The following is a 26,411-nucleotide window of genomic DNA, read 5'->3' on the forward strand; positions in this document are numbered from 1 at the left end:
CCCAACTATAGCATAAGACTATGGGGAAAGGGCCAAGGAAGGGGAAGGGAGGGGGGAGGTTTTGGTGGAGGGAGGGCAATGGGTGGGGCCACATCTATGGTGCATCTTAGAATGGGTACAGGCGATTGCACTAATGTACACAGCTATGATTTAACAATAAAAAAATTTTTAAAAACCTGAAAAAAGAAAATAAATAAATAAAATGGAAAAAAAAATATCTAGGAGGCATTGCAAAAGCATTCTTCATGGGAACATTCATAGCCTTAACTACCTACATCAAAAACATGGAAAGATCACAAATTAACAATCTGATGTCACACTTCAAGAAACTAGAAACCAAATAACAAACCAACCGAAAGCTAGCAGAAGAAAAGAAGTAAAGGAAGTCAGAGCAGAATGAAATGAATTAGAAAACAACAATAACAACAACAGATAATTTATTTAAAGGATTACAAAACAAAAAAGTTGGTCCTTTGAAAAAATAATCAACAGACAACTTGCTAGATTAACCAATAACAGAAGAGAAAGGACCCAAATAAGTTCTATCAGAAATGAAAAGTTGACATTACAACTGATACCACAGAAATACAAATCATTTTCTATGAATAATACCCAAATCTCTACAGACATAAAGTAGAAGAGATAGAGGAAATGGACAAGTTCCTAGAAACACACACCTTCCCAAAACTTAACCAGGAAGAAATAGAACTCTTGAATAGACCAATAACAAACAGTGAGATAGTAACAGTAATAAAAAAAAAATAAAAAAATAAAACCTCCCAACAACAAAAAGCTCTGTACCACAGGATTCATAGCTAAATTCTATTAGGCCTACAAGGAAGACCTTGTGCCCATAATACAGAAATTATTCCACAGTATTAAAAAGGAATGAATCCTTCCCAACTCATTCTATGAAGCCAGTAACTCCTTGATATCAAAGCCAGGAAAGGACACAACAAAAAGAAAAAACTATAGACCAATATCCCTTATATAATAAATATAAATGCAAAAATCCTCAACAGCATACTAGCAAACCAAATTCAACAGCACATCGAAGAAATAATCCACCACGACCAAGTAGCCTTCATCTAATGCAAGAATGATTCATAATATGTAAATCAAGAAATGTGATGCACCACATAAACAAAGGCAAAAAAAAAATGATCATAAGATCATCTAAATAAAAATTCTAAAAACAGGCTTAGCACCTGTAGCTCAAGCAGCTAGGGCACCAGCCACATACACTGGAGCTGGTGCGTTTGAATCCAGCCCAGGCCCACCAAACAACAATGACAACTACAACCAAAAAAATGGTCAGGCATTGTGGCAGGTGCCTGTGGTCCCAGCTACTTGGGACTGAGGCAAGAGAATCACTTACGCCCAAGAGTATGAGGTTGCTGTGAGCTGTGACACTATGGCGCTCTACCCAGGGTGACAACTTGAGACTCTGTCTCAAAAAAAAAAATCTGAAAACAATAGGTACTGACATGGATGCAGAAAGGACCGCTATCCACTGTGGGTGCAACTACAAATCATTATAGCCTTTATGAAAAACATGGAGATTCCTCAAAGAACTTAAAGCTAAAAGTAAACATGCCATTTGATGCAGCAATACTGCTACTGGATATTTTACTCAAAGGAAAAGAAGACTTCATCAAAAAGAGATTTATATTGGAATGTTTATTGGAGTAGAATTCACAGTAGCAAAGATGTGGACTCAATCCAAGTGCCCCTCAATTTATGAGTGGATTAATAAAATATGGTAATTGTATAACATGGACTACATCTCAGGCATTAAAAAGATGAATTCATACCTTTTGCAACAATTTGGATGGAACCAGAGACAATTATTTAAAGTGAAGTATAGCAAGAATGAAAGAACAAATACTACATGTACTCGCTATTAAACTGTAATATGAGCACACGCTATTAAACATCTATGAACACACGTGCACACAGGGAAGTAACACTCAGTGGAAATCAAGCAGTGAGGAGAGGGGAAGTAGGCAGGGTCAAAAACCTGTCTAATGGGTACGATGAGCACTATTTGGATGACAGGCTCATCTATAACAAAGACCTGTGGTTTCACTTAACTGTGATCATTTAGTCATGTTAGCTTAAGGGGCCCAGTTTGTGTGGCCATCTACGATTTCTATGTTACCAATAGGCAGACTTAACCTTTTTCTGTAGATTCCTCTCTTTAAGTGTAATTTTACTTTATACAATAATATATGGTACATAATAAAAGATATTATAAACAGATGATCCTCAATTTATGATGGGGTATGCCCCTATAAACCAATCACACGTTGAAAAATGTGTCTTGTATTTTGAAGCCATTATGCCTAGACAGCACAATGATTGATGCATCATCAAAGTAATGATACGATAAGCATTAAATACATATAAATTAAAACTGGAAATGAAAGAGGCAGAAGATTTATTTTGTTCTGAAAACTCATGGATATCACTATCACCCCATCATAAGTTGAGGAGAGTGTCAAATGGGTATGTTTTGGAAGCATTGTGAAGTCAAAAATATTAAGTCAAACCAGTTTAAGTCAAGGACCATCTCTCTGTGTGTGTATGTATAGATACACATGCAAACATATTTATATATAGATATAAATTTACTTGTCTTATTATTTTGTGACAGGCAGCTTTGTGTTTGAATTCTAATTTTTTTTTTTTTAATTTTTTAATTTCTTAAAGTTTTTGAACTTCAAATATATTTCAAAGCGGCTAATTTTATAGTTTTTAGGTAATAATAACATATACTCCACAAAACAATATTTTTAAAAAATGGCCAATAAGGACTGAAAAATACGATCAATGTTATTAGTTCTTATGGAAACAAAAATTAAAACTATAATGAGATACTGATCCTTACTAGAGTAACCAAGTTGAAAAGACTGAAAATATTGGTGAGAATGTGGAGCAACTGGGATTGTCATACTTTATTTGTAGGAGTGTCAACAAGGAAATCACTTTGGAAAACTGTTGAGATTTTTTTTTTGAAAGTTGGCACCAGGAAAATGGAAAACTCTGGCATTTTTCTATGTTTTTTGGGAACCAGGATACTATCAAGCCTCTGATGATGTAGAAAGTTAGATACTGGTCATGTAGAGGCCAAAAGTAAAATTGTTTGGTGTTGCATGATATTTCTTGTGCATGGTCAGTATTGCAAAGTATAAGACTTGCTTTTGAAATTGTATGAAATAAAGGGGTCTACAAGCTCTATGATGGCGAGTAGCAAAGCTCTTTATTTCCCTCCAGCTTATATAGCTGGTGCTGCACGTACACACTGTTAATCACACAAGTACATTGTAAGAATATATTAACTCTTCTCTAGTGTCTGGCAGTCTACTGATTGACTGTGAAGTTTCTTCTATGCTTTTTTACTCTACCCAAAATAACTTTCTTTGTAAAACATGCTGTCAGCTGTTTACTCACATAAAGATAAGGTCATAAAGCAAAGCAAGGGGAGAAGGCTGCTTGAATGCTTGCGTTTTAGGCTCAAACCAATCTGGAGGCAGTAAACTATCTTAAAAGAACACAGTCTGGACATTCCTAAGATATATGGTTGACTTGTATGCAAGTCCCCAGCCTTCAAGGCCAGCCATGAGGTATGAGAATTTTACCTCCTGCATACTCAGGCTATAGGTCTTTTATTGAAGCTCTGTCCTGGTTTCTCCTAGACTATGTAAAGAAGATTGTTTACTAGCTCACTTTCAGACTGGCAGAACTAAAAACATATAGGCCTTTTGCCTATACTTTGGAGACTCTTTCTTAGGGTATGTGGTGTGTAGGGTCACTGGGGGTCACTCATAGTTTGAACACTTTGACTAAGAAATGCATTACAAATGCATTCACTGACTTCTGTGATATACAGTATGTTATTGATCAATGAAGATTCAGGGTTCTAGGTAAAGATTTATATATTTGGTTGCTGTACAGTCACTGCACATAGAGATTCTTTATGGTGTCCATGGAACTTGTGCTTTTGGTTCGGTTCCATAAACTGTCAAGTGATGCTTTTTGTTATTGACAAAATGGCCACTTATGGTCATTTCATTTCTCCTGCCACAAATAGAAAGGACCAATATTCTTATTATTAATAATGCCATGGCTTTTCAGAACAATATAGATCATATTACCTATTACATTTTGAAATTTCATTTAATGCCAATTGCATCATTGCTTAGGAAGCTGGATCATCCATTGTGTTGCCTATGTATAACGGCATCAACAACTCTCTCATGGTTCTTTTAGTGCTTTACTGGTAATGACAACAAATATCAAGCATAACCAGCACATTCTTGAAAAGGTGAATTGTATTTTTTCTGTTTATGTTATATTTATTATTTGGAACCGTATAGCATAAATGTAGGAAATGTAACTTCCAGCCACTTGAATGATGTTGACTCTAATCACTGCATTACTAGAAGGTGATTCTTCCAATGCTGATTGCATTGGCTTCTTTTGATAAAGTGTTTGAAGTATGGGTGATGCTCATGTGGGTAGAGTGCAAAGAATGCCCCGAACTCATCCAGAATTATTTAACACTGAAAAAGAAGAGCATGATGAAGTTATGTCACTTGGAGGTAAAACAGAACATAGATTGAAAGTGCTTGGTGGCATTGCAGAGTTATGGTCCTAAAAGCTTTTGGAATATATAGGTGCAGCCACTTCTGTGGGAATGCCTGACAAGTAGTGTGGAACCTTCACAGTGGACAAGATGATGACTCTGGGTACCAAAGCCAGGGATGTAAAGCAATTAAGTAAAGAGTGTCTGCTGCTCCCACTGCCACCCTTGGGTATCGTAGGTAGAAGGCAGCAGAAGGGTTGACCAGAGGGTTAAGGAGGAGGTTTATAGCACTGGCACATGGCTGAGACCCATGGTTCACTAGTGGACCACTGGTAGACCATGTACTGAATCCATCCTGTATTTGACATGAGAATCATGACAAATCAGCATGTCACTATCCATTTTGTGGCTTCATCTTGTGTGATTTTATGAAAGAAAATCATGCTTTCCACAGTGAGTTTTATCTACTGACTAAGTTGTTGCCACTCTCTTGAAAGCAGACTCCAGCCATGGAATCCCAGGACAACCCCATAAAAGTTGATCATAGAGCTCACTGGGACAGATGGTTGATTCTATAAGCTGGTGGGTATAGGAAGAAGCTAGTCACAGAGTTCTCTGAAGAGGAGAATTGGGACCACATATGTTTTGTCCAGGCTCATGACACCTTGCTTAGGATAGTATTGCTATCCCCAGGAGGTATCACTGAACAGAAGTAGACTTAGAAAATTTTGAGAAAGCTTCTCCAAAGCATAGAGGTTCCCCAAGAAGGGGACCCAGAACAGAAACTCAGCTCAGCCAGTCTAAGTGTGTTATTACTGTTTGATTATGAATCATTTCAGGGACAGCATTACAGTATTTCAACCTACACTCTGAACACATTAAGTTTGTATTGAATTTTTTACACTCACTTGAATACATTTAACCAGAAATGTACTGATTTTAATAACTCTTTATTACTATTCTACTTTCACTTGCACTCAGAGTTTCTGGAGTTCTCCCTTTCTTACTACCAACACCAATCCTAGGCCATTCATTCTTTTTCTCACTTTTCCAGATATTCTCACTTGGGATCCATGTTGAACTTCACATATACGCATATATACATAAGATATACATAAAATATCTTATACTCAAGTATTCTACAAGAGTTAAGAATTTATAGTCAAAAAGATTTATCTAATTTCCTTCTCTTATTACATAAAAATGATGCTAATGATGGGTATATTATGCACACAAGTACCTGTCTTTCTTTGGATCTCAGGTTTATTTTTTTAATTTGTAAGATAAAGAGGATAGATCAGTTTCAATGTATTTCCACATTAAATATATGACAGAGAGACTGTAAAAAAACAAATTATAACCAATGTACACAAAAAAGACTTAAAGAAATTCCCTAAGGGTACTCTAGGATGCAGGAATTATGCTTAGCCAGTGTCAAACTTCAGAGTAAGGGCTGCTCAGATTAACAGAAATGAAACATGCAATATTGCTGCTGTATATGCTCCATTTTCTTAACATCTTTCTCTGTGTACTTTTGACCATTTTGCATATTGTCATCCACATTTGCCCAGTGGTTCCAAATTGGAGGACATGAAGGAGAGTTCTTCTGATTTCTAAGGATAAATTCTCTGGTCAATCACAAATTTCAGTTCAGGGCCCCTTCGTCGTATTTTAAAACAAAGCACATTCTCCAGCCATATCTGAAGTTTGGAAATGGGACTAAATATTGGGACTTTGTCTGATCAATAAATTATACTGAGGCACATATCAAGTATGCTTTTTTGCTTACATGAATGAACTTCATTTTTGAGTTTTATGAAGTCCTGTATATGGGAAGAGAAACTGTAAGACAGGATTCAATTGGAATTAAGTACAGGTCACATACAAGTATTCATATCTAAAATGACTTTTCACCAGGCATGGTGGCTCACACCTATAATCCTAGCACTTTGGGAGACTGAGGCAGGTGGATTGCTTAAGTGTAGAAGTTTGAGACCAGCCTGAGCAAGAGTGAGATCCTGTCTCTACTAAAAGTAGACAAACTAGCTGGTCATTGTAGTGGGCACCTGTAGTTCCAGTTACTTGGGAAGCTGAGGCAAGAGAATCACTTTAGCTGAAGAATTTGAGGTTTCTGTGAGCTATGATGCCACAGTACCTCACCCAGGGCAACAGAGTGAGACTCTGTCACCAAAAAAAAAAAAAAAATGACTTTACTTCAAGTAAGAAAGTAGTGTCATATCTCTTTAATGCCCACACTGTAGTCTTTAATATTCTTCCATTTACAGACTTAGTTTATTGGGAAAAGAATGAAGAAAAGGGAGAGAAAACGGACTGCAATCTGAAAGAAGGATGGGAGCAAAAGGGACAGTCAGAATAAGCCTGAGAGAGCATTAAACTAATGATTCAAGGATTCTAGAGAAGGAAGAAAAAAACTGGGATTACTGCAAAGAATAGAGGCTATGGAACAGAACATGTTCTAATTCAGACACTGCCAGTGGATTACACACTACATTTTTTTATCTATAAAATAAGATTATTTGATCTGAGACCTTCAGAATCTAAACTTACCTACAAAGAAGACATGTAAAGAAGCAGGTACAATTCTCACCCTTTTTTGTAAGTGATTCTACTTCAAAGTCACTGTCACCTTCAGGATAGCTGCTTTTTCCAGTAGTCTCTTACCTTTTCCAGGTATATGGAAGGGGGCAGGGGAGATGGATGGCAAAGGTAGCTTTACATTATGTGTCAGCATTGAACCACTTCCAGTCAAAATGAAGAATCTGGCAAAGATAGCCTACTGTTACAGAAGTTTAAAGACAATGCTCAGATGGTTATAATTTGGGTGGCATATAAATATATTTATCCCAATTTTGCACATTATTCTTTCTGTATAAATATCTTCACAACGTGCTCTCGGATCTGCTTGGTCCTGACTCCATAAATGACAGGGTTAAGAGCAGGTGGGATGACCACATATAAATTAGCCAAAAGAATATGGATGTATTGGGGAATGTTTCGGCCAAAACGGTGAGTCAGAAAAGAAAAAAATGCTGGTGTATAAAAGCACAGCATGACACAGACATGGGAACCACAGGTATTGAAAGCTTTTAGTCGAGCATCTTGAGAAGGAAGACGAAAAACAGCTCGAAGGATAAGCACATAAGAAGTGGCAATCAGGATCACATCCACAATAATATTAGAAATTACCATGAGCCCATAGATTATGTTGACCTTGATGGGTGCACAGGCCAACCGGGCAAGACCCATGTGCTCACAGTATGTGTGAGGGATGATATTATGCCCACAGAAAGGCAGCCGCAGAATGAGAAAGACAAATGGGGTTACAAGGATTAAATTTCTTCCAACAACAATGGAAGCTAGGATACTGATGGTTTTATTGGTAAGGATCATGGTATATTGGAGAGGATTGCAGATGGCAACAAAGCGATCATAAGCCATGGCCACCAATAGAACAGTTTCCATGCCCGTAAACATGTGAATGAAGAACATCTGAACAAGACAGTCCCCAAAGCTGATCTCTCTGATTTTGAACCAGAAGATGCCTAGCATTTTGGGGATAGTGGATGTGGACAGACCCAGATCAATCATAGACAACATGGCCAGGAAGTAGAACATGGGCTGGTGGAGACTATGTTCAGCCTTGATTACATACAGAATGGTGACATTCCCCACAAGGGCAATCAGGTACACAATACAGAATGGGAAAGCAATCCAGATATGTAAAGTTTCCAGTCCTGGTATTCCTAGCAAGAGAAAGAAAGGGGGATGGAACTGGGTATGATTGATTGAAGACATTCTCCCAGCAAGTGACATTGATAGTGGGATCTCACTGTCTTAAAGATCTCTTTTCAAGGCCCTGGAGAGATGGAAAGAATCTAATCAGTATGCTAGAGGTGATGTTTTAAGTGATTACTTTATAAACATTAGCAATTCCCTTCTTTCCAAAGGGTAATTGAGGAAGTCTCTTGACACAGGATATTGTTCTGAGATCCATCATAAACAAGTTAGTCCCTGCCTCTATTTTTTCTAATTTATGAAGTCTTTGAAAAAACTGGAAATATTTCACAATGCAATGCATATTTTCATTATGGCATTATCCCTTCCTTTACTTTTTTAAGTAGCTCTTGTTTACTTTGGGGATATTACCATATCCTGGGTTCTTCAAAGCGAAGTCTTGGGGTTTCCAGTTTCCTGAGTTTCTGGAAGTACACAAGCTCAAAACTATTTTTATGATAATAGAAAATATTAAGTACACATAAGTACACAATGGAGTTTTACACAGATTATATGAGGCGTTATCACAGTAGATTAAATGCCCTTATAAATGATGTAAATATGAGATTCCAGCTCTATTATTGTAAACCAGAAATTAAAGAGATTTGTAAAATAAAATAACATTCTTAGAAGTCATTTAAAAATATAGTTACTTTAATCAACAGTGTCTATGCTTTGTATGATGAGTTTCTTAATATTTTAAAATTATTAGATATTAATTGCTTTAATAGTTTATATTGTAAATATTATGGCTTTCTTCACAGACACCACAACTCTCTGGGTATTTTAATAATTTTTAGAAGTGATAAAGTTTCCTAGTCTAAGTGAGAACTACTACCCTCTACAATTTTCTATATAGTTTTTCTTTCTTTTTTCTTTTGTAGTTTTTGGCCAGGGCCAGGTTTGAACCTGCCAGTTCCGGTATATGGGGCCAGCGCCCTACTCCTTTGAGCCATAGGTGCCGCCTTCTTTTTTTTTTTTTTTTTTTGAGACAGAGTCTCTCACTCTGTAGCCCTGGGTAGAATGCTGTGGCATCATCATAGCTCATAGCAACCTCAAACTCTTGGACTTAAGTTTAGAGACGGGGTCTCACTTTTGCTCATGCTAGTTTCAAACTTCTGAGCTCAGGGGATCTGCCTGCTTTGGCCTCCCAGAGTGGTTGGATTACAACCATGAGCCACCACACCCAGAAAATGTTCTGTATTTTGTTATGACATAAATATAGGGATTTTTCCCATGGATCTTATACAATGGCATCATATAAGGATGGTTAATCATATGGCCTTTCTTAGAATTTTCCTTGACTCAACTAACCTAACCAGTATATTTCTACTATAGGTGATTGCTATTTTTGATGCTTCTGTATCTTCATGAACCATCTTAGTTTCCAATTCCATTTTTTCAAGATTTTCTTTATTCTGCAATTCTTTGATAGTCTTCAAAAAAATACCTTTTGCTTATCATCCAAATTATGTTTGTCTTCCTTACAATCTATCACATCCATGATTAACATAAAAATATTCATATGTCCTATAATTGTGCATAGCTTCAGATATAAACAGATCAGATGTCTAGCAAATTTTAACCACACTGAAATCAAAATGTTAAAGAACCATCAGTGATCACTTGAAAATAATACAATTACCTGATTTTATGTATTTGTGTCCCTAAGGACACTGTGCCACTCTGTAGCAACTAACATAACCTGAAATGTATAATACTCATGTGTATTTTGGCCTTATCTCTACTCAGAGACTAGCTGCAACCAGAAGCAAAGAATCAGGACCAATCATTTTAATACCCTCAACACTGCCATATGAGTGTTGGTTCCAAGTTTTTCAGCATTTAATTGAATCAGGTTTTGGAGGATTGTATTAGGTGTGTAAGAGTGTGAGCGTGGGGGGGTGTTGGAGAGAGGAGTAGAGAGAAAAGTCTGTTTTATGTTGTATGTGGTTGCATAGATCAGTTGTTCTGTAACTTTTCTGGGTGGTTATTGCACAATAGAAATAACAGGCAAAGTGGTTATTAACCCCCTGTTCTGTATGAGAAGAAAAAAAGCATTTCATATTTTCAGAGAAGCTGGAGAGAAAATTGAAAGAAGAGCACAGAGTTTGCCAGTGTTGTGGGGAAGAAGTCAGGCTGAAAACAAAGAGGCTGGTGGTTTTTGTAACTTTACTTGGAAAGAGTCTGAGAAAATAGCTAGGATGATGAGTCAAGAGATTTGCAATCAAAAGTCAGCTCAGTCTTGAGAGAAGCTATTTCTCAACATGATACTTTGGTGCCTGACAGAAAAGTTCCCATGTAGGTAGGTGGCAGAGGGTACTCTGATAGTATAGTTTAAGCCATCAGGACATCCATACCCTGACAACTTTGTCCCAAATTCTTGCCTTCTTTGTGCTACAGCTGTGTGCCACAAATAATAGCAGACAGTGTATAAACAACAATCTCAAGATGATTTCTTGAGGGAAAGGTATTAAATTGATCCTTTCTATATACTTACATCAACACAGACCATTTCCCAAGAGTTCAAGAAATAAACAATAATGATCTCTCCCTTATTGTGCCTACCAATGCTCAAATTTTGTACATGTATATATGTATTTTTTTCCTTTGCTAGTCATTTTTTTTTTGGCTGACAAGTAGAATATCACAATTGATGTTTATGGACTTTAAAACCATTCAGACATAGCTTGAAATCATGCTAAGCCATTTACTAGGTTGAGACTCCTGGGAAAATTCCTTAACTATGTAGGTCATATTTTTTCTCCTGTAAAAGTAAGATGATAAATGTTAGCCAATATATTTTATTTAAGGATAAATAAGACCGATGCATGTATAGGTCCTAGTACATAGGGGATACTCAATAAATAGTAGTTATCTATTTTATTAATGCTTCATGGAATTTTATTTTGCTTTTAGCCCTTGAGAGCTAAAATAATTTTTCTTTTGGCAGAAATAAGTTACTTTGTTATAACAAGTTCATTATTTATAATTAAGTCATAGTGTATGTAAGATTAGATGAAAGAGGGATGGCTCTGAAGAGGTCAGAGTGAAGGACTGGCACAGGGCAGACATTTATACTTAATCTATAGATTTTTATGGCTATAAGCCTAACACAATATGGTTCAGTTGTAAAGGAAACAATTTTTCTCCCACCTTCTTACAGCTTTCCCAAGGCTGGTAGGACCAAAGCAGATGCTGAGAGTGGATAATTACCTTCATCTGAGTTCTTTCATAATTGTGCCTTCCAGGAGGAGGCCAGAAGAACAAGTTGAGCAGGGGTATTGTGCTTACAGTAAAAATGGCTTAAATATGGCTCCACAAAGTATTAGAAACACATGGAACCAAGTTACAATTGGCAACATCTAAGTTCACTTGGACATTGATGGAGAGAGGGAATAAAATTGTACATAGATAATACCTGTATAATTTTATTTGGATATTGACATGTTACACCTCCAACACACATATACACATACGACTGTGGTCTGCAATAGCATCTTTCTGTTTGAGATGAGCCACACAACAAGCTTAGTCACTGGACCTGGTTCTCTCTCAAAACATCAATTTGATAGCTGGAATAATCTTCACTCTTAATGAGAACAGGTGTGGCCATGCTGCTGTGAGACTATTTGTGGCATTCTGGTTTTAAACACCATGCTATATGACTGTGTGTGTGTATGTGTGTGTGTGTGTGTGTGTGTGAGAGAGAGAGAGAGACAGAGAGAGAGACAGAGAGAGAGAGAGAGAGAGAGATATTGAGCAAGGGAGCATATACCAGACAGAGAGAGAGATAGATTCTGCATATAACCATTGGTACATCATTGTCCTTACCTGTGGCTGTCTGTACTAATCCCACATGTTCTGTTGTGTTACTCTGTGAAAAAATAGTGCTCGAGATAATTCCTCAGCAAAGCAGAAACTTCTGACCCCCTATGTCTTCATTTACTCTCTGCTCTGTAGCTTCTCATCTCTCCTCTTCAGGCATTCTTAATTTTCTAATATTTCCTCTCCCAGCCCTTACTTGAGGCAGATTGCAGCAGGAGCCCATCTTAAAGATGGTGATTGAGTTCCCTTTCAATCGTGAATCCCAAGGCTACCTGGTCACATGGAAAAAAACTTTATACTGAGTGAGAGTATCCCGATGTCTAGGGATGATGTCCCAGAATCCCTGAGCTGAGTCTTCAGAGTCTTCTTACTGCATCTGTAGAGAAACACCATTCTAGATACAAGTCCTTAGCTCAGGGATGAGATGTGGCATGAAATGATGAAAAGGAAAATATCCTGACAAGAGAGGAATCTGCTTGAGGAATAATATTGATTCAGTTTTCCTCAAGAGTTATTAAAGCACTCACTTTATATTATTAAGTTTTCAAAGCATAATTTCTTAGAAATTTGTTCTTAGGAACTCTTCTGTTTTGTAAAATATACCTATAATTGTGTAAACCCTGATTCATTTTGGGCATTGTTACAACCAGGGCTTCAAAAGATGAAGAAGACCCTGAAATACACAAATTAGACTCTACGGTAGCCTCTCTTTTTATTGGCAGTGTGCATACTTGCAGATAATGGCATCAACTTCCTTCCAGCCCAGCAAGATTCTCCTTCCCAGTCTCCACTAACAGTCAACAGATAAAATGTTTGGAGAAGGGCTCTTGCAAGTCTTTCAAATCTTTTGACAGAAGGTGAAGAAAATTCCATGTTTTCCTGAGAAAACTTATATTTTATTGTCCCTTCCACTCACAGAGCAAGCATTATTTCTTGACAGTCTCCCTTCCTGGATGATGACTGAATACATCAAATGATACTCACCAGGACATGCTACAGGTCCTGGTTTTCCTGACTATCATTAGAAAGAGGCTGATGGACTATTAAATGCATTAGACAACTAATTGGTATTTTTTTGTCTTCTGTCTATTTTGGATTGTAAGCACAGAAACGGTAATGTTGTAGGTGTCCAGAGTGTTAACTGGGCTTTCTGGGATCTTTTTGCTTACTTCCTCACCACAGGGAGGAGTTCCCGCCTGGTTCCCAGGTGATCCCGAGTTTGCTGTGACTGGTAGAGGACTGGGATTTTCTTTCATTTTTCCATGAAGCCATCACAAGTTTCTGTGCTTACTAGGATTTCTTTTACTTCTTTGATGCATTCCACTGCTCTCCTTCAGTTATTTTTATTAAAATGTAGTGTTTTCTTCATTGTTTGACGGAGCTAAGTGCTAAGAGATAATGGTCAATAAATATAGGAAAAATGCTCAGTGCCTCTAATCATCAGGGAAATGCAAATCAAAACCACGATGAGGTATCACCTAACTTCAGTGAGAATGGCTTTTATCAAAAAGTCCCAAAACAATAGATGCTGGCACGGATGTGGAGAGAAAGGAACGTTTATATATTATTGGTGGGATTGCAAACTAGTATAACCTCTATGAACATCTTTATGGGAATACCTCAAAGAACTAAAAGTAGACCTAGCATTTGATCCAGCCCTTCTATTAGGTATTTACCCAAAGGAAAAAAAGTCATTCTATATAAGAAAAGGCACATGCACTGAAATGTTTATTACAGCATAACTCACAATCACAAAGATGTGGAATAAACACAAATGCTCATAATTGTATTAATAAAACATGTTATTTGTGGGCGGCGCCTGTGGCTCAATCGGTAAGGCACCCGCCCCATATACCGAGGGTGGCGGGTTCAAACCCGGCCCCGGCCAAACTGCAACCAAAAAATAGCTGGGCGTTGTGGCGGGCACCTGTAGTCCCAGCTACTCGGGAGGCGGAGGCAAGAGAATCGCTTAAGCCCAGGAGTTGGAGGTTGCTGTGAGCTGTGTGAGGCCACGGCACTCTACCGAGGGCCATAAAGTGAGACTCTGTCTCTACAAAAAAAAAAATAAATAAAAAATAAAACATGTTATTTGTATATGATGGAGTACTATTCAGCCATAAAAAGTCAAATAGTACGTTTAGTAACCACTTGGATGGAGCTGGAGCCTACTCTTGTAAGTGAATTATCATAAGACTGGGAAAAAAACACCACAAGTGCTCACTATTAAATTGGAGCTAATTGATGCACATATGGTAATGAATCTCAAAGTAAGCAGGTAGGATGCGGCAAAAGGGGAGGGGCAAATGCACACCAATCTGGTACAATGCACGCCATTTAGGTGATGGGCACACTTATAACTTCAACTCAAACTTTATAAAAGCAATTCATGTATCCAAACTTTTGTACCACTATAATATTCTAAAATAAGCAAAATAATTAATAAGGAATTCAGTTACAGAGTTGATTTTAGGGATTAACAATGATCATGTTGATCATCTCTGTCTTCAGGAAGCCTCATTTCAACTGTACGTGCTCCCAAATCCCTATTTCACCATCTTGTTGCCTCCTTTCTTACTGTGCTTTGAGCTCTTTGTGGCCAAGACTATTTTTTTAATGCAACTTTGTTATAATGGCTGATACATAGAAAAGGCTCAGTGAATTCATTATTAAATCAGTCAATCTCTACTTAGTACATTTTGTTCTACTAAACACCGTCCAGGTTATGGAATCTCAAATTAAAATTCAGTACCACTCTTTTTTTTTAAAATTAAATCATAGCTGTGTACATTAATGCACTTATGGGGTACAATGGGCTGGTTTTATATACAACTTGAAATACTTTCATCAAACAGGTTAACATACCCTTCAACTCACTTTCTTAATTATTGTGTTAAGACATTTATACTCTAAACATAGTAGATTTGACATTACCCTTGTAAAATTCACCATAAGTGGGGTCACACCAATTACCCTCTCTCCACTCAGCCTATCTCCTCTCCCCCCTGCCCCTCCACTTTCCCCTTCATCTTGGGCTGTAGTTAGGTTACCATTCTTATAGGAATAAAAGTATTTATTAAAATGATATGGCACTACAAGTGATCTCTTCATATACACAAAACAGAGGTCATGACATTAAAGATTTAAAGTTGTGCAATTGTAAAATATGATTAAGTACTTTGTTAAAGACAGGAAAATTTTTACACACTGACTGACGAGAAATAACGTGTTCTAGTCCTGGATTTGGGTTTCTGTTCTTTTCCTACACTTTATTGCACACAGCCAGTTCTACCTGCTTTTGATCCATGGTATTAGCTTTGTCCATGTGGCTCTTACGCTAGAAATGCTGGAGTAATGATTTAATTATTTGATAAATATTTTGGAAAGTGGATGTCTTAGTATTGAGTCATCATTTCTACTCTAATGTTTTGTGATTTCTTTTCACTTTTGAAAAATCTTGACTAGAATGTTGATTATAGATTATATGCTTTTAATTTTGTTTGTTTATCTATTTGTTCAATTATTCATGTAGATAGTATCTCATTTTATTTCTGGTTAGTTTCAAACTCTAAACCTCAAACAATCCTCCTACCTTTCCCCCTGCCCCAAATGCTGGGATTAGAGGCCTGAGCCATTGGGCCTAGCATAATAATGGCTTTCTGTATGTTAGTAAAAAGTTATGTTTCAACTTGTAGCTCATAGGATATCCAGGAGTGAAGAAATTAAATACTAATTCATTGTTTTTAACTACAATATGAATAAGTAGAACAAATACAAAGTTTTTCAGACTCAGGTTTAATCCCATGGCTTTCAGTTAAGCTTGAAAGGGCAAGACTTTGGGCGTAGATTCATGTTAGACTATTGAAAGGGTTTTCTTTCAGGGTCAAAAATAGTCAGGAAAATTATAAGTTGTTATTGAAGTATAATATCTTTTATCCAGAAAGAATAATCTAGAATGAATTGTTCACTTTTTCAAGTAATATGTGAGAATATAAAACACAGTGAGATGAGGCCAGTGAGATGACCTGACTGCTCTCAAGCAGAAGCCTGACATTTTTCTGTCTGTGGTTATGCAAGGCCTTCTACATAGACATTCTACCTCTCTAGTCAGTGATTTCTTAGGTTGCCAATATCTTACTGCCCACAATTGGACCTTGTTCACTCTTCATTGTTCTCTACTTGAAAACAATATACTTGTGGTACTCATGTTTGTATTCTTTCCAACCAAAATTTGAGCTCTTCAAAGCAAAAACAATGTGCTATTCTTTTCAATTAACTACTTTTAATAAAAGAACTCACAGGACACAGGACGTACTTAGGAACTAATCTAATAAATGAGAAAATAATGTTCAGCTAGGCTATTTCATATTTCAGTATTATTATTGAATAATATCTGACAGTCTTAAAAATCCATTGACTTATAAGTGAAGGTATGTTTGCATATCATATGTGTTATTATATGTGGCATCCTGGATCCAAAAGATAAGTGCCCTAAGCAAAGATGTAAGGAAGAGGAGGATTTAGCGGTCTCTTACAGCTAAGAAAACATGTTAGTAATTGTCACATGTATGAGCAATCAAGGAACAATATTCCCAATTGTAATGCATATTACAATAGTTTGTCTTGTCTTACAGAGAAAAAGAGAAGAGTAAGAAATAGAGACACACTGATAATGATGCTGTAGAAGAATAAGAGAAAAAGACCTAACTGAAATGATAACAACATCCCATCACTCAGGACTGAAATTTCAACTGCTATATTTTTCTCCAATATATTCCCTTTTGTGAAAACAAGAATAAGGATACATTACACAATACAATACATAAAATACCTGAAGTGTATTTTTAAGAATATAGCATTCATATCATGTAAACAGTTCTGTGCTCAGGAACATAAATTTCTCACTGTAGAATCTCCTTCAGGAATGCCACTGCTTAGACAAAATAGGATTATGAACATGGAAATAAAGGAGAAAGGGCCAAAGGTATTTATAATGAAAGGCTGAAAGAAAAGAAAACAAAGTGAAATTGAAGTTTTAGAAAATAATATCAATAAGTTTGAGATTATAGATAAGAGTTTCAGGGTACTCACTCATTAATAATTTAAAAAATCATCCTATTTTAGAAATTCAGAGATTCAGTTTCCCTTATTACCAGCCTTTCTTCAGTAACCTCTGGATTCCTTGCTTGATCTCCTGGGTTCTCACCCCATAAACGATAGGGTTGAGGGCTGCAGGGATGACATGGTGGAGGACATTAAGCAAGACTGGAACATCAGGGGAGACCTTCTTCTTAGCCACATGTGTGAGGACGAAGACCAGAAGGATGGTGCTGAAAAAGAGGATGAGGATGAAGTGGAGCCACATGTGCTTAGAGCCTTGGCCACAGCACCCTCTGCCTTGAGTCTCAGCACAGCTCGCAGGATGAGGATGTAGGAGAGAAAGATGAGGACTAGGTCAGATTCTAGCAAAGTCCAGCCCCCAGCAAATTGGTAAAGGCGATTGATAGTGACATCATCACAGGAGAGCCTGGAGACAGACATATTGGCACAGATGCAGTTCTCAGTGACATTGATCCCACGGTAATAAAGCTGTGCTGAGAGAATGGGAATGGGCACAGTTACAAAGATGTTCCTGGCCAAAATAAAGTTGGCAGCTTTGACTACAAATTGGTCAGTGATGATGGATGAGTATCTTAGTGGGTGGCAGATGGCTATATAATGATCATAGGCCATCACCATGAATGTGCAGGATTCCATGCCTGGGAAACAATTCATGATGTACATCTGGAGGAAACCAGCAGAGAAACTGATAGACCTGAGGTCAAACCAGAAGATGGCCAGGACCTTGGGAATGACAGTGATGCAAATCATGATGTCCAGCAGGGAGGGAGGCTGAGCAGATAGTACATGGGCTGGTGCAGAGCGGCCTCCAGCCAGATGGTGATCAGGAGGGTGGCATTGGCCCCCATGGCCAGGAGGAAGAGGAGGCTGAGGGGCAGGGACAGCCAGTGCTGCCAAATGGGGGAACTGACAAAACAATTCAGGAGGAAGTTTGAAACATCAGAGGAGATGGTCCCATTTTGGTGTGCTCTCATTTTTTTTTGGTCATATATTTCTACAAATTTCTTTCAGTGTCCTGTAAAGTTAGAATTAAAAATTAGCTGCTGACTCTAGAGACACAAAGATAAAAATATTCATTTTTCTAGGTACAAGTTCTTGATCATAGCAGGTTATCTAGAGCCAAGGGAATTCATCTGTTTATTCTCAGTGCTATATTACTGAGGTATTCCTGTCACTTTAAATAGAAGAGTGAACTCGAGTAGTTTAATTCATCTATATGTATTCCATTTGTTTAATGTTTATTTTCTAAGGAATTGTCATAACTTTACAGAAACTAAAAAGGAGACACTAGCTAGGAAAATACTTTTGTGTGATAGGTGAAGCTCTCAATTTGTATCCATGGTTCTTATCTGTTTTCTTTTTTATAGTCATATCGACTACAATATCTATGATTGAACTCGTGTAGTACTCGCAAATAGGTAGCAGAGCATGGCGCAATGGACTCACATAAATGTCCCAGATTCTCATTATAACCTTTCAACTCTATTGATTTTGTTTAATTAAAGATTTTGATTTATACACTGAAAATAAAGTAAATTTCCTTTACATCTAAATATTCATTTTGATAGGTATAAAACCCACCAAATAATTGCTTTATTTCTATTTATTAGGTAGCTCTTCATATTTGTAGGAATTCCAACTTCAGGAATAAATAGCTTTAAAAGGAGCAAAAGTAATTCCACATAACTACGAGAGAGTAATACTTGTCTTAAACTAGATGGTAAATTGGTTCCTCTGACAGTAGCAGCATGGGAATGATGAAGTTCAACCTTGAAGACTTTTTACTCCCTTTCCATTTCCTTTTTCTATCTCAAATATAATGAACGAGGTATCCCCAAAATATCCCTTTCCAGATAGTAATTCAATGTTACTGGTATGTTCTTATCATTCAATCTTTTGCACTAGCATTTTTTTAGGTAATAGGGTCACGCAGTTGGAAAAGGAACTATCCTCATTCTCAAAGAAATAAAAATATAGTTTTTCTCTGGCAGATAATGGTTAATAGAATCAAATGATAAATGAACAATAACAGAGTTACATACCAATTATTACAAAAGTGGAGGGAAGAACTAACTCTAACATGAGGGACCACTTGGTGAAAAATAATGACAAACAAAGTGATTGGCATGTGGGTCAATATGAAAGTTTCGAGATACCCAAAAATCAAGAAACATAAAATCCACACAGATGGTAATAAAGAACCCCCTCACAGTAATACCAACAAGCCAAACATATTGAAACTTATGTGGGTGAATCAGAAAAGATGCTGTTGACTGTGCTTTTTGGAAGTGAGATAAGGAATCACAACAGTCTGTATCAAAACTTTTGCAGTGACCCACGTGCCTAATATAGAATATCAGATTGAACTAATTTTTAAATCTTTTCAGACCTAAGAAATTATTCCAGGATATGCAGTGTCCCACCAATCCTATAAAAAGGAAACAAACTTCTCCCATAACATAATTAATAATTTTTAATATTGCATCTGTTAGAGAAGAAATAGTTTTGGGGTGAAGGGACAATAGCAAGAAAGGAAGTTGTAACAAAGCCATGAACTGTACACTATTTTCATACTGAGAGAAACTTAGACTTTGTAAAAAGTTCAAATAGTATTTTTGGCTTTAGTTATGTCTTTCCTGGTCCCGAAATGCAGTTCCTGTCCTTGCTCAGCTGTTCTTTTGCTCTCCCCGGGAGGATAAGCCAGGCCATCCCTCCCAGGTTTCCTCTCTTCTCTCTTCTGGAACCTCTCATTTCCTATCGTCTGCCAGTCATGGCCCTCCCTCCTGATGTGTGGAAGAATCTGAGAGAATCTCCCAACTGCTTTCTCTTATTGATAATTGTGTACATTAGGAATGGCTTTGTCAAGTTTTAAATAAATTTTAAATTGTTTCATTTGCCCTGAACATATTCTGAAGTCATAGGGTAAGTTGACTATTGTAACAATTTATCTTTCACATAGACAAACTAAAATTTAGAGGTTTTCCATGATTTGAACATGGAAGAGATAAAAGACTAAATGATTTCTTCAGGTCCAAGGCCATTGGAAATATGAACATGTCTGTGTCCAAGGCCCTATTAATAGAAACGCATATGTTTCTTGGCATTTTCCTTTTATATATGTTTTCAGTTTTTTCTTCCCCATTCTTACTCCTCAGGCATACACAATGGTAAGGGAAATTTTCCAGCACTCTGGAATGTCTCTTTCCTTCCTGTTAGAACTCTGATTCCTGCTTTCCACTGAACATGGGCTGAAATTTATCCCTTAGTTGACTTTTATGTTGTATTTCATTGTTTTCCTGGTTTCGGTCTGAAGGGGCAAACCCTTAAGGATTCAATATGGATTACAAAATTATTACCATAATTATATGCTCTGATTTACTTTCCTCCTTCATAACTTCATACCTGCCACCCTTCAATCTGTGTTACTCCCGTCTAGTAGTTTTGTGCTTTTCCTTGGTGGAGTGGATATTGAAAATAAGAACCCTGGAAATGGAGGATGCCTTTAAGATAGTAATGCACAGAACGTAATTTACACACTTGAGTTGGCTATTAGAGATTATTAACTACCTTCTGGGCACCGTGTTCACTGAACTCTGCCTTTTCTTTTCTCTTTCTCTTTGAATACATTCACATGTGAGCGTAGAGCACAATCAAATAGGACATATTAAGCCCAGAACTCACACAATTGATCCAACCCTATTACATTTGCTTGTAGCCATAGCTTGTATGACTTCAGGCTGTTAAGTGCCTAATGTCTCTTTCAAACACGGTGTTCCTCATTCAATTTTTTGTCATTTATTTTTTGCCCATTGCACCCTCTGATCTTACTCTCTGAAAAGTTTTTACATTCCAAAATCACAGCCCTGAATCTCACCATGTCCAGGAAGATTTTCTTCCTTAGGGATCACAATATACTACTAGAAAGAATGAAACAAAACAGGGAGAATCTTGCAGTGATCTTTGGAGGGTAGAGCCAAATGCAAGATTTAGAGATTCAGGCCTGAGTATCCATGGAGAAGACTGGGGCAAAAAGTAAGTTTTTGTTTCCAGAAGAGCTTTGGGATATTTATTTTTTGCACTAGCATGAAACTCTCAGGATTACATTGGAGGATTATTTTATCTCTTCCCCTCACACACTGACTCTTCATATTTTCCTTCTCTATTTTTCTGAAATGTTCTTGCGTACTCTTCAAACATGATTCTTTGAACAACCTACCTGGACCTACATAAATCTTTTAATAACTTACTCAGACCTAGGAGGAAAGAGGTGAGAACGCACTTGCTCTTTTCCTCCTCTGTAGAGGAATGGACACCATGCTTGCAAAGGACAGTTACTGATTCTTATCACATTAAAAGGAAATGCTGAGAACAGGAAAGTCTCCTGGCAAGCCTAGAGACATTTTGTCACTAGGGCAATCCCCCAAGTTACTTAGTGTTCCAGAATGAGATAAAATCAGTCACTCACTAGTAAGCATGTGTTAAACATTGGTGCTTAGTATTTCTTCGTGGGGGTTGTGGGGAAAGAAAACATGAGGAAAGAGCACATGGCAATCCTTACACGTGCAGCCCTCATATGTAATTGCCTTAACTCTCCACACCTGTTGTGTATGCAATTATCTTAACTCTCCACACTTGTTGTGTATAACCTTAATAAATAGCCGTTGCAGAGGGGGCTCTGGGCTACCCTGCAATTAAGCTTAGCCTGCCTCCCGCAAGCGTGTATTTTTAATCTGCTTCAGGCCTGGTTCCTTCCTGCTGCAAATGAGACCAGGGCCTTGGGGTTGCCACACTCCTCTCCTCTTTCAGCTTGGTTTGCACTCAGGATGTGCCAATGGCAGGGCTAGAGCTGAGGCTATAGAAAGGTGATATTTTCTACTTCCAGCCAGGGGCAGGATGAGGAAACCAGAGAAGTCAAGGTCAAAGAGTAATAGCAGAGACTTGCAGCCTTGCACTTTCCCAGGTGTTAAATATCACCTAACTTCATAAGTCTCACACAGGCCTGTGAGACGTCTTTATCCCGTATAATTTCTGACGTTACTGAATGGATTCCGTGACAGGTAGCTCATTGATCTTCTGGTCCTCTTGGCATAGTTTTCTGTTTTTGGCTGAAGTAGCTTTTAGCAGTTCTTAAGATTTAGCACAAATCTGTTGAACTACATACTAACTCCCCCATCTGTGGTCTTTGTTTCAAACCTCTGAAATTAGGTAAACTAAATTTAATTCCCAGCCTATAATTCAAGCATTTGTAGGTGGATTCTTTGTCCTAGAGTCCTAAAATTTTCATATTCATAGTTGAAAAATCCAAATTTTCTTAACCAGATATGCACTTTACAGCTCTTTTCCTACCCATCCATCTCCTATGTACAGAGGTCAGCTTCTCTGCATTTCTGGCACCACCAAGAACCCAGAGCAAGACAAAGGAGAGAAGATCCCAGAGAACAGACTCACAAATGGGCCCCCTGACCCAAGACAGAATGCGATCTCTTCTACCCCATTTTCAGGCTACTTAGCAGTCTGGACCCAGGAATGCAAAGGAACACACACAGTCCAGCACTGAAGGCATAGCTCTCTCAGGTCCTCTGCATAGTCTTGATGTAGCCTCCCCAGCATATTTTATCCAGATTCACTTACAGAGAATGTGAAGGATGAAGTCTTGTCCTACTGATATTGGAACTTTTCAGAAGTGTTGGAGGGTATTTATAACCCTAAAGCTTCAGGAACTCTACCTCCTGGAAACTTCTCAATCAATCCTCCCCTGGGACCACAAGGCCCTTCTGGTGTAGATAGGTAGGCAGATGGGAGAATAAAACTTTTCTTCATTTTATGAAAGAAGAAATCCCTGTCAATTCAGCCCTACATTGACTGTGTGCAGAGATCTAACATATCCACACTCATATGCCTTTGCACACTCAGCACCTTCCAAGTATTCAGCGAGCTCACTCAGAATTTCTTTCTGGGCTTGTAAGACATGCTTGTTAGATAGGTACAGCCCAATCCATGCTGTTGAATGGATGAGTGTTAACATGACTTCAACATGGTGCTATAACGTTAAAAATGCAAAATAAAAATGAACAGAATCTTACTGAAAAAATACATGTGTCCTCAAAGGGATGTTTATGAGCAGATCCCAACAGCCAGAGATGCCTTGTCTCCCCAGACTAACCGTGCCCAGTTGCAAGGAAGCTGTTACTCGGTCGCCATCTTGCTCCTACCCCCTTTAATAATATTGTGATTGTGTTCATACATTTCTTCCTTGACTTCATTTATGTCTTCCTTTAACTCTTTGAACAACATCAAAACAGTTGTTTTGAAGCCTTTGTCTATCAAAAAGACATTGGGCTTCTTCAGCGGCAGTTTCAGTTGATTTATTTGGTTCTTCTGAATGAGCCATACTTTCCTGTTTCTTTTTATGGCTTGTGATTTTTTTGTTGTTGTTGAAAACTGAACATGTGAATCTTATAATGTGGTAATTCTGAAAAACATATTTTCCTTCTGGGCCTAGTTTGGCTTTTTTTATTTTTGTCTCTGTTCTGGGGATCAAAATTAGCCTATAGTTAAAACTCAAGGTTTTCTCAGGGCAGATATTTGTACTTAATATATAGATCTACAGATTTTTATGGAGATAAGCATAACACAATACTGTTCAGTTGTAAAGGAAACAATTTTCTCTCCTCATACAGCTTTCCCAAGGCTGGTAGGACCAAAGCAGTTGCTGAGAGTGAATAATTACCTTCATCTGAGTTCTTTCATAATTGTGCCTTCCAGGAGGTGGCCAGAAGAACATGTTGAGCAGGGGCATTGTTCTTACAGAAAAATGGCTTGGATATGGCTCCACAAAGTGTTAGAAACACATGGAACCAAGTTAAAATTGGCAACATCTAAGTTCACTTGGACATTGATTGAGAGAGAGAATAAAATTGTACATAGATAATACCTGTATAATTTTATTTGAATATTGACATGTCACACCTCCTCCCACCTCCAACACACACACATAACATGTAACACACATAGCATCTTTCTGTTTAAGATGAGCCACACAACAAGCTTAGTCATTGGACCTGGTTCTTTCTCAAAACATCAATTTGATAGCTAGAATAATCTTCACTCTTATTGAGAACAGGTGTGGCCATGCTTCTGTGAGACTATTTGTAGCATTCTGGCTTTAAACAGCATGCTATATGACTGTGTGTGTGTGTGTGTGTGTGTGTGTGTGTGTGTGTGAGAGAGAGAGAGAGAGAGAGAGAGTGAAAGAGAGAAATTCTGCAATTAACCATTGGTATATCACTGTCCTTATCTATGGCTGTCTGTTCTAAAACCACATGTTCTTTTGTATTACTCTGTGAAAAAAAAATGCTTGAGAGGGCGGCGCTTGTGGCTTAAAGGAATAGGGCACCGGCCCCATATGTTGGAGGTGGTGGGTTCAAACCCAGCCCGGCCAGAAACTGCAAAATAATAATAATAATAATAATAATAATAATAAATAAAAAGAAAAAAGAAAAAAAAATCGTGCTTGAGATAATTCCTCAGCAAAGGAGAAGCTTCTGACCCCCTATGTCTTCATTTACTCTCTTCTCTGTAGCTTCTCATCTCTCCTCTTCAGGCATTCTTAATTTTCTAATATTTCCTCTCCCAGCCCTTACTTGAAGCAGATTGCAGCAGGAGCCCATCTTAAAGATGGTGATTGAGTTCCCTTTCAATCCTGAATCCCAAGGCTACCTGGTCACATGGAGAAAAACTTTATACTGAGTGAGAGTATCCTGACGTCTAGGGATATCCCAGAATCCCTGAGCTGAGTCTTCAGAGTCTTCTTACTGCATCTGTAGAGAAACACCATTCTAGATATAAATCCTTAGCTCAGGGATGAGATGTGGCATGAAATGATGGGAAGGGAAATATCCTGACAAGAGAGGAATCTGTTTGAGGAATAATATTGATTCAGTTTTCCTCAAGAGTTATTAAAGCACTCACTTTATATTATTAAGTTTTCAAAGCATAATTTCTTAGAAACTTGTTCTTAGGAACTCTTCTGTTTTGTAAAATACAACTATAATTGTGTAAACCCTGATTCATTTTGGCCATTGTTACAACCAGGGCTTCAACAGATGAAGAAGACCCTGAAATACACATATTAGACTCTACGGTAGCCTCTCTTTTTATTGGCAGTGTGCATACTTGCAGATAATGGCATCAACTTCCTTCCAGCCCAGCAAGATTCTCCTTCCCAGTGTCCACTAACAGTCAACAGATAAAATGTTTGGAGAAGGGCTCTTGCAAGTCTTTCGAATCTTTTGACAGAAGGTGAAGAAAATTCCATGTTTTCCTGAGAAAACTTTTGTTTTATTGTCCCTTCCACCCACAGAGCAAGCACTATTTCCTGAGAGTCTCCCTTCCTGGATGATGATGGAATACATCAAATGATACTCACCAGGACATGCTACAGGTCCTAGTTTTGCTGACTATCATTAGAAATAGGCTGATGGACCATTAAATGCTTTAGACAACTAATTGGTATTTTTTTTGTCTTCTGATTGTTTTAGATTTTGAGCACAGAAAAGGTAATGTTGTATGTGTCCAAAGTGTTAACTGGGCTTGCTGGGATCTTTTTGCTTACTTCCTCACCACAGGGAGGAGTTCCCACCTGGTTCCCAGATGATCCTGATTGGGGGGTGGGGGTGGACTGGTAGAGGAGTGGCATTTTCTTCCATTTTTCCATGAAGCCATCACAAGTTTCTGTGCTCACTAGGATTTATTTTTCTTCTCCAATGCATTCCAATGTTTTCCCTCAGTTATTTTTATTAAAATGTCGTGTTTTCTTCATTGTTTGAGGGAGCGAGCGCTAAAAGCTTCTAGCTATCTTGCTTGCATTGTCAAGCTTCATGTTTCATTGTGGATATTACGTTATGATTAATCTTTCAGTCATAGGTACAATGGAATACTTATTTTAAATTAATGTAATTTTTAAAAATACAGTGTTCAAGTAGTTATTATTGCTTTTCAATTCATGCATAAAATTCTTCATCTTTTCCTTCAATTTGTTATATATGATAGTCATAGTTGCTTATAATCCCATTGCCTCATT

General features: G+C 37.7%; 1 protein-coding gene and 1 pseudogene across 1 annotated transcript; both read right to left on the bottom strand.

The window, feature by feature from the left end:
• Window positions 1–7,415: 7,415 nt before the first annotated feature.
• On the bottom strand, window positions 7,416–8,419 carry LOC128565522 (olfactory receptor 52E4). The gene has a single exon (XM_053562028.1). The coding sequence runs from the start codon at window positions 8,402–8,404 to the stop codon at window positions 7,466–7,468; it is 939 nt and encodes a 312-aa protein (XP_053418003.1). The 5' UTR covers window positions 8,405–8,419; the 3' UTR covers window positions 7,416–7,465.
• Window positions 8,420–17,357: 8,938 nt separating this feature from the next.
• Window positions 17,358–18,303, bottom strand: LOC128565761 (olfactory receptor 56A3-like; annotated as a pseudogene).
• Between the last annotated feature and the right edge of the window lie 8,108 nt (window positions 18,304–26,411).

The sequence above is a fragment of the Nycticebus coucang genome, chromosome 14 (genome assembly GCF_027406575.1).
Source record: "Nycticebus coucang isolate mNycCou1 chromosome 14, mNycCou1.pri, whole genome shotgun sequence".
Classification (NCBI taxonomy): Eukaryota; Metazoa; Chordata; class Mammalia; order Primates; family Lorisidae; genus Nycticebus; species Nycticebus coucang.

What these genes read in the sequence shown, in the direction of transcription:
- LOC128565522 (XM_053562028.1), bottom strand. Translation starts at nt 8,404, where the DNA reads ATGTCTTCAATCAATCATACCCAGTTCCATCCCCCTTTCTTTCTCTTG.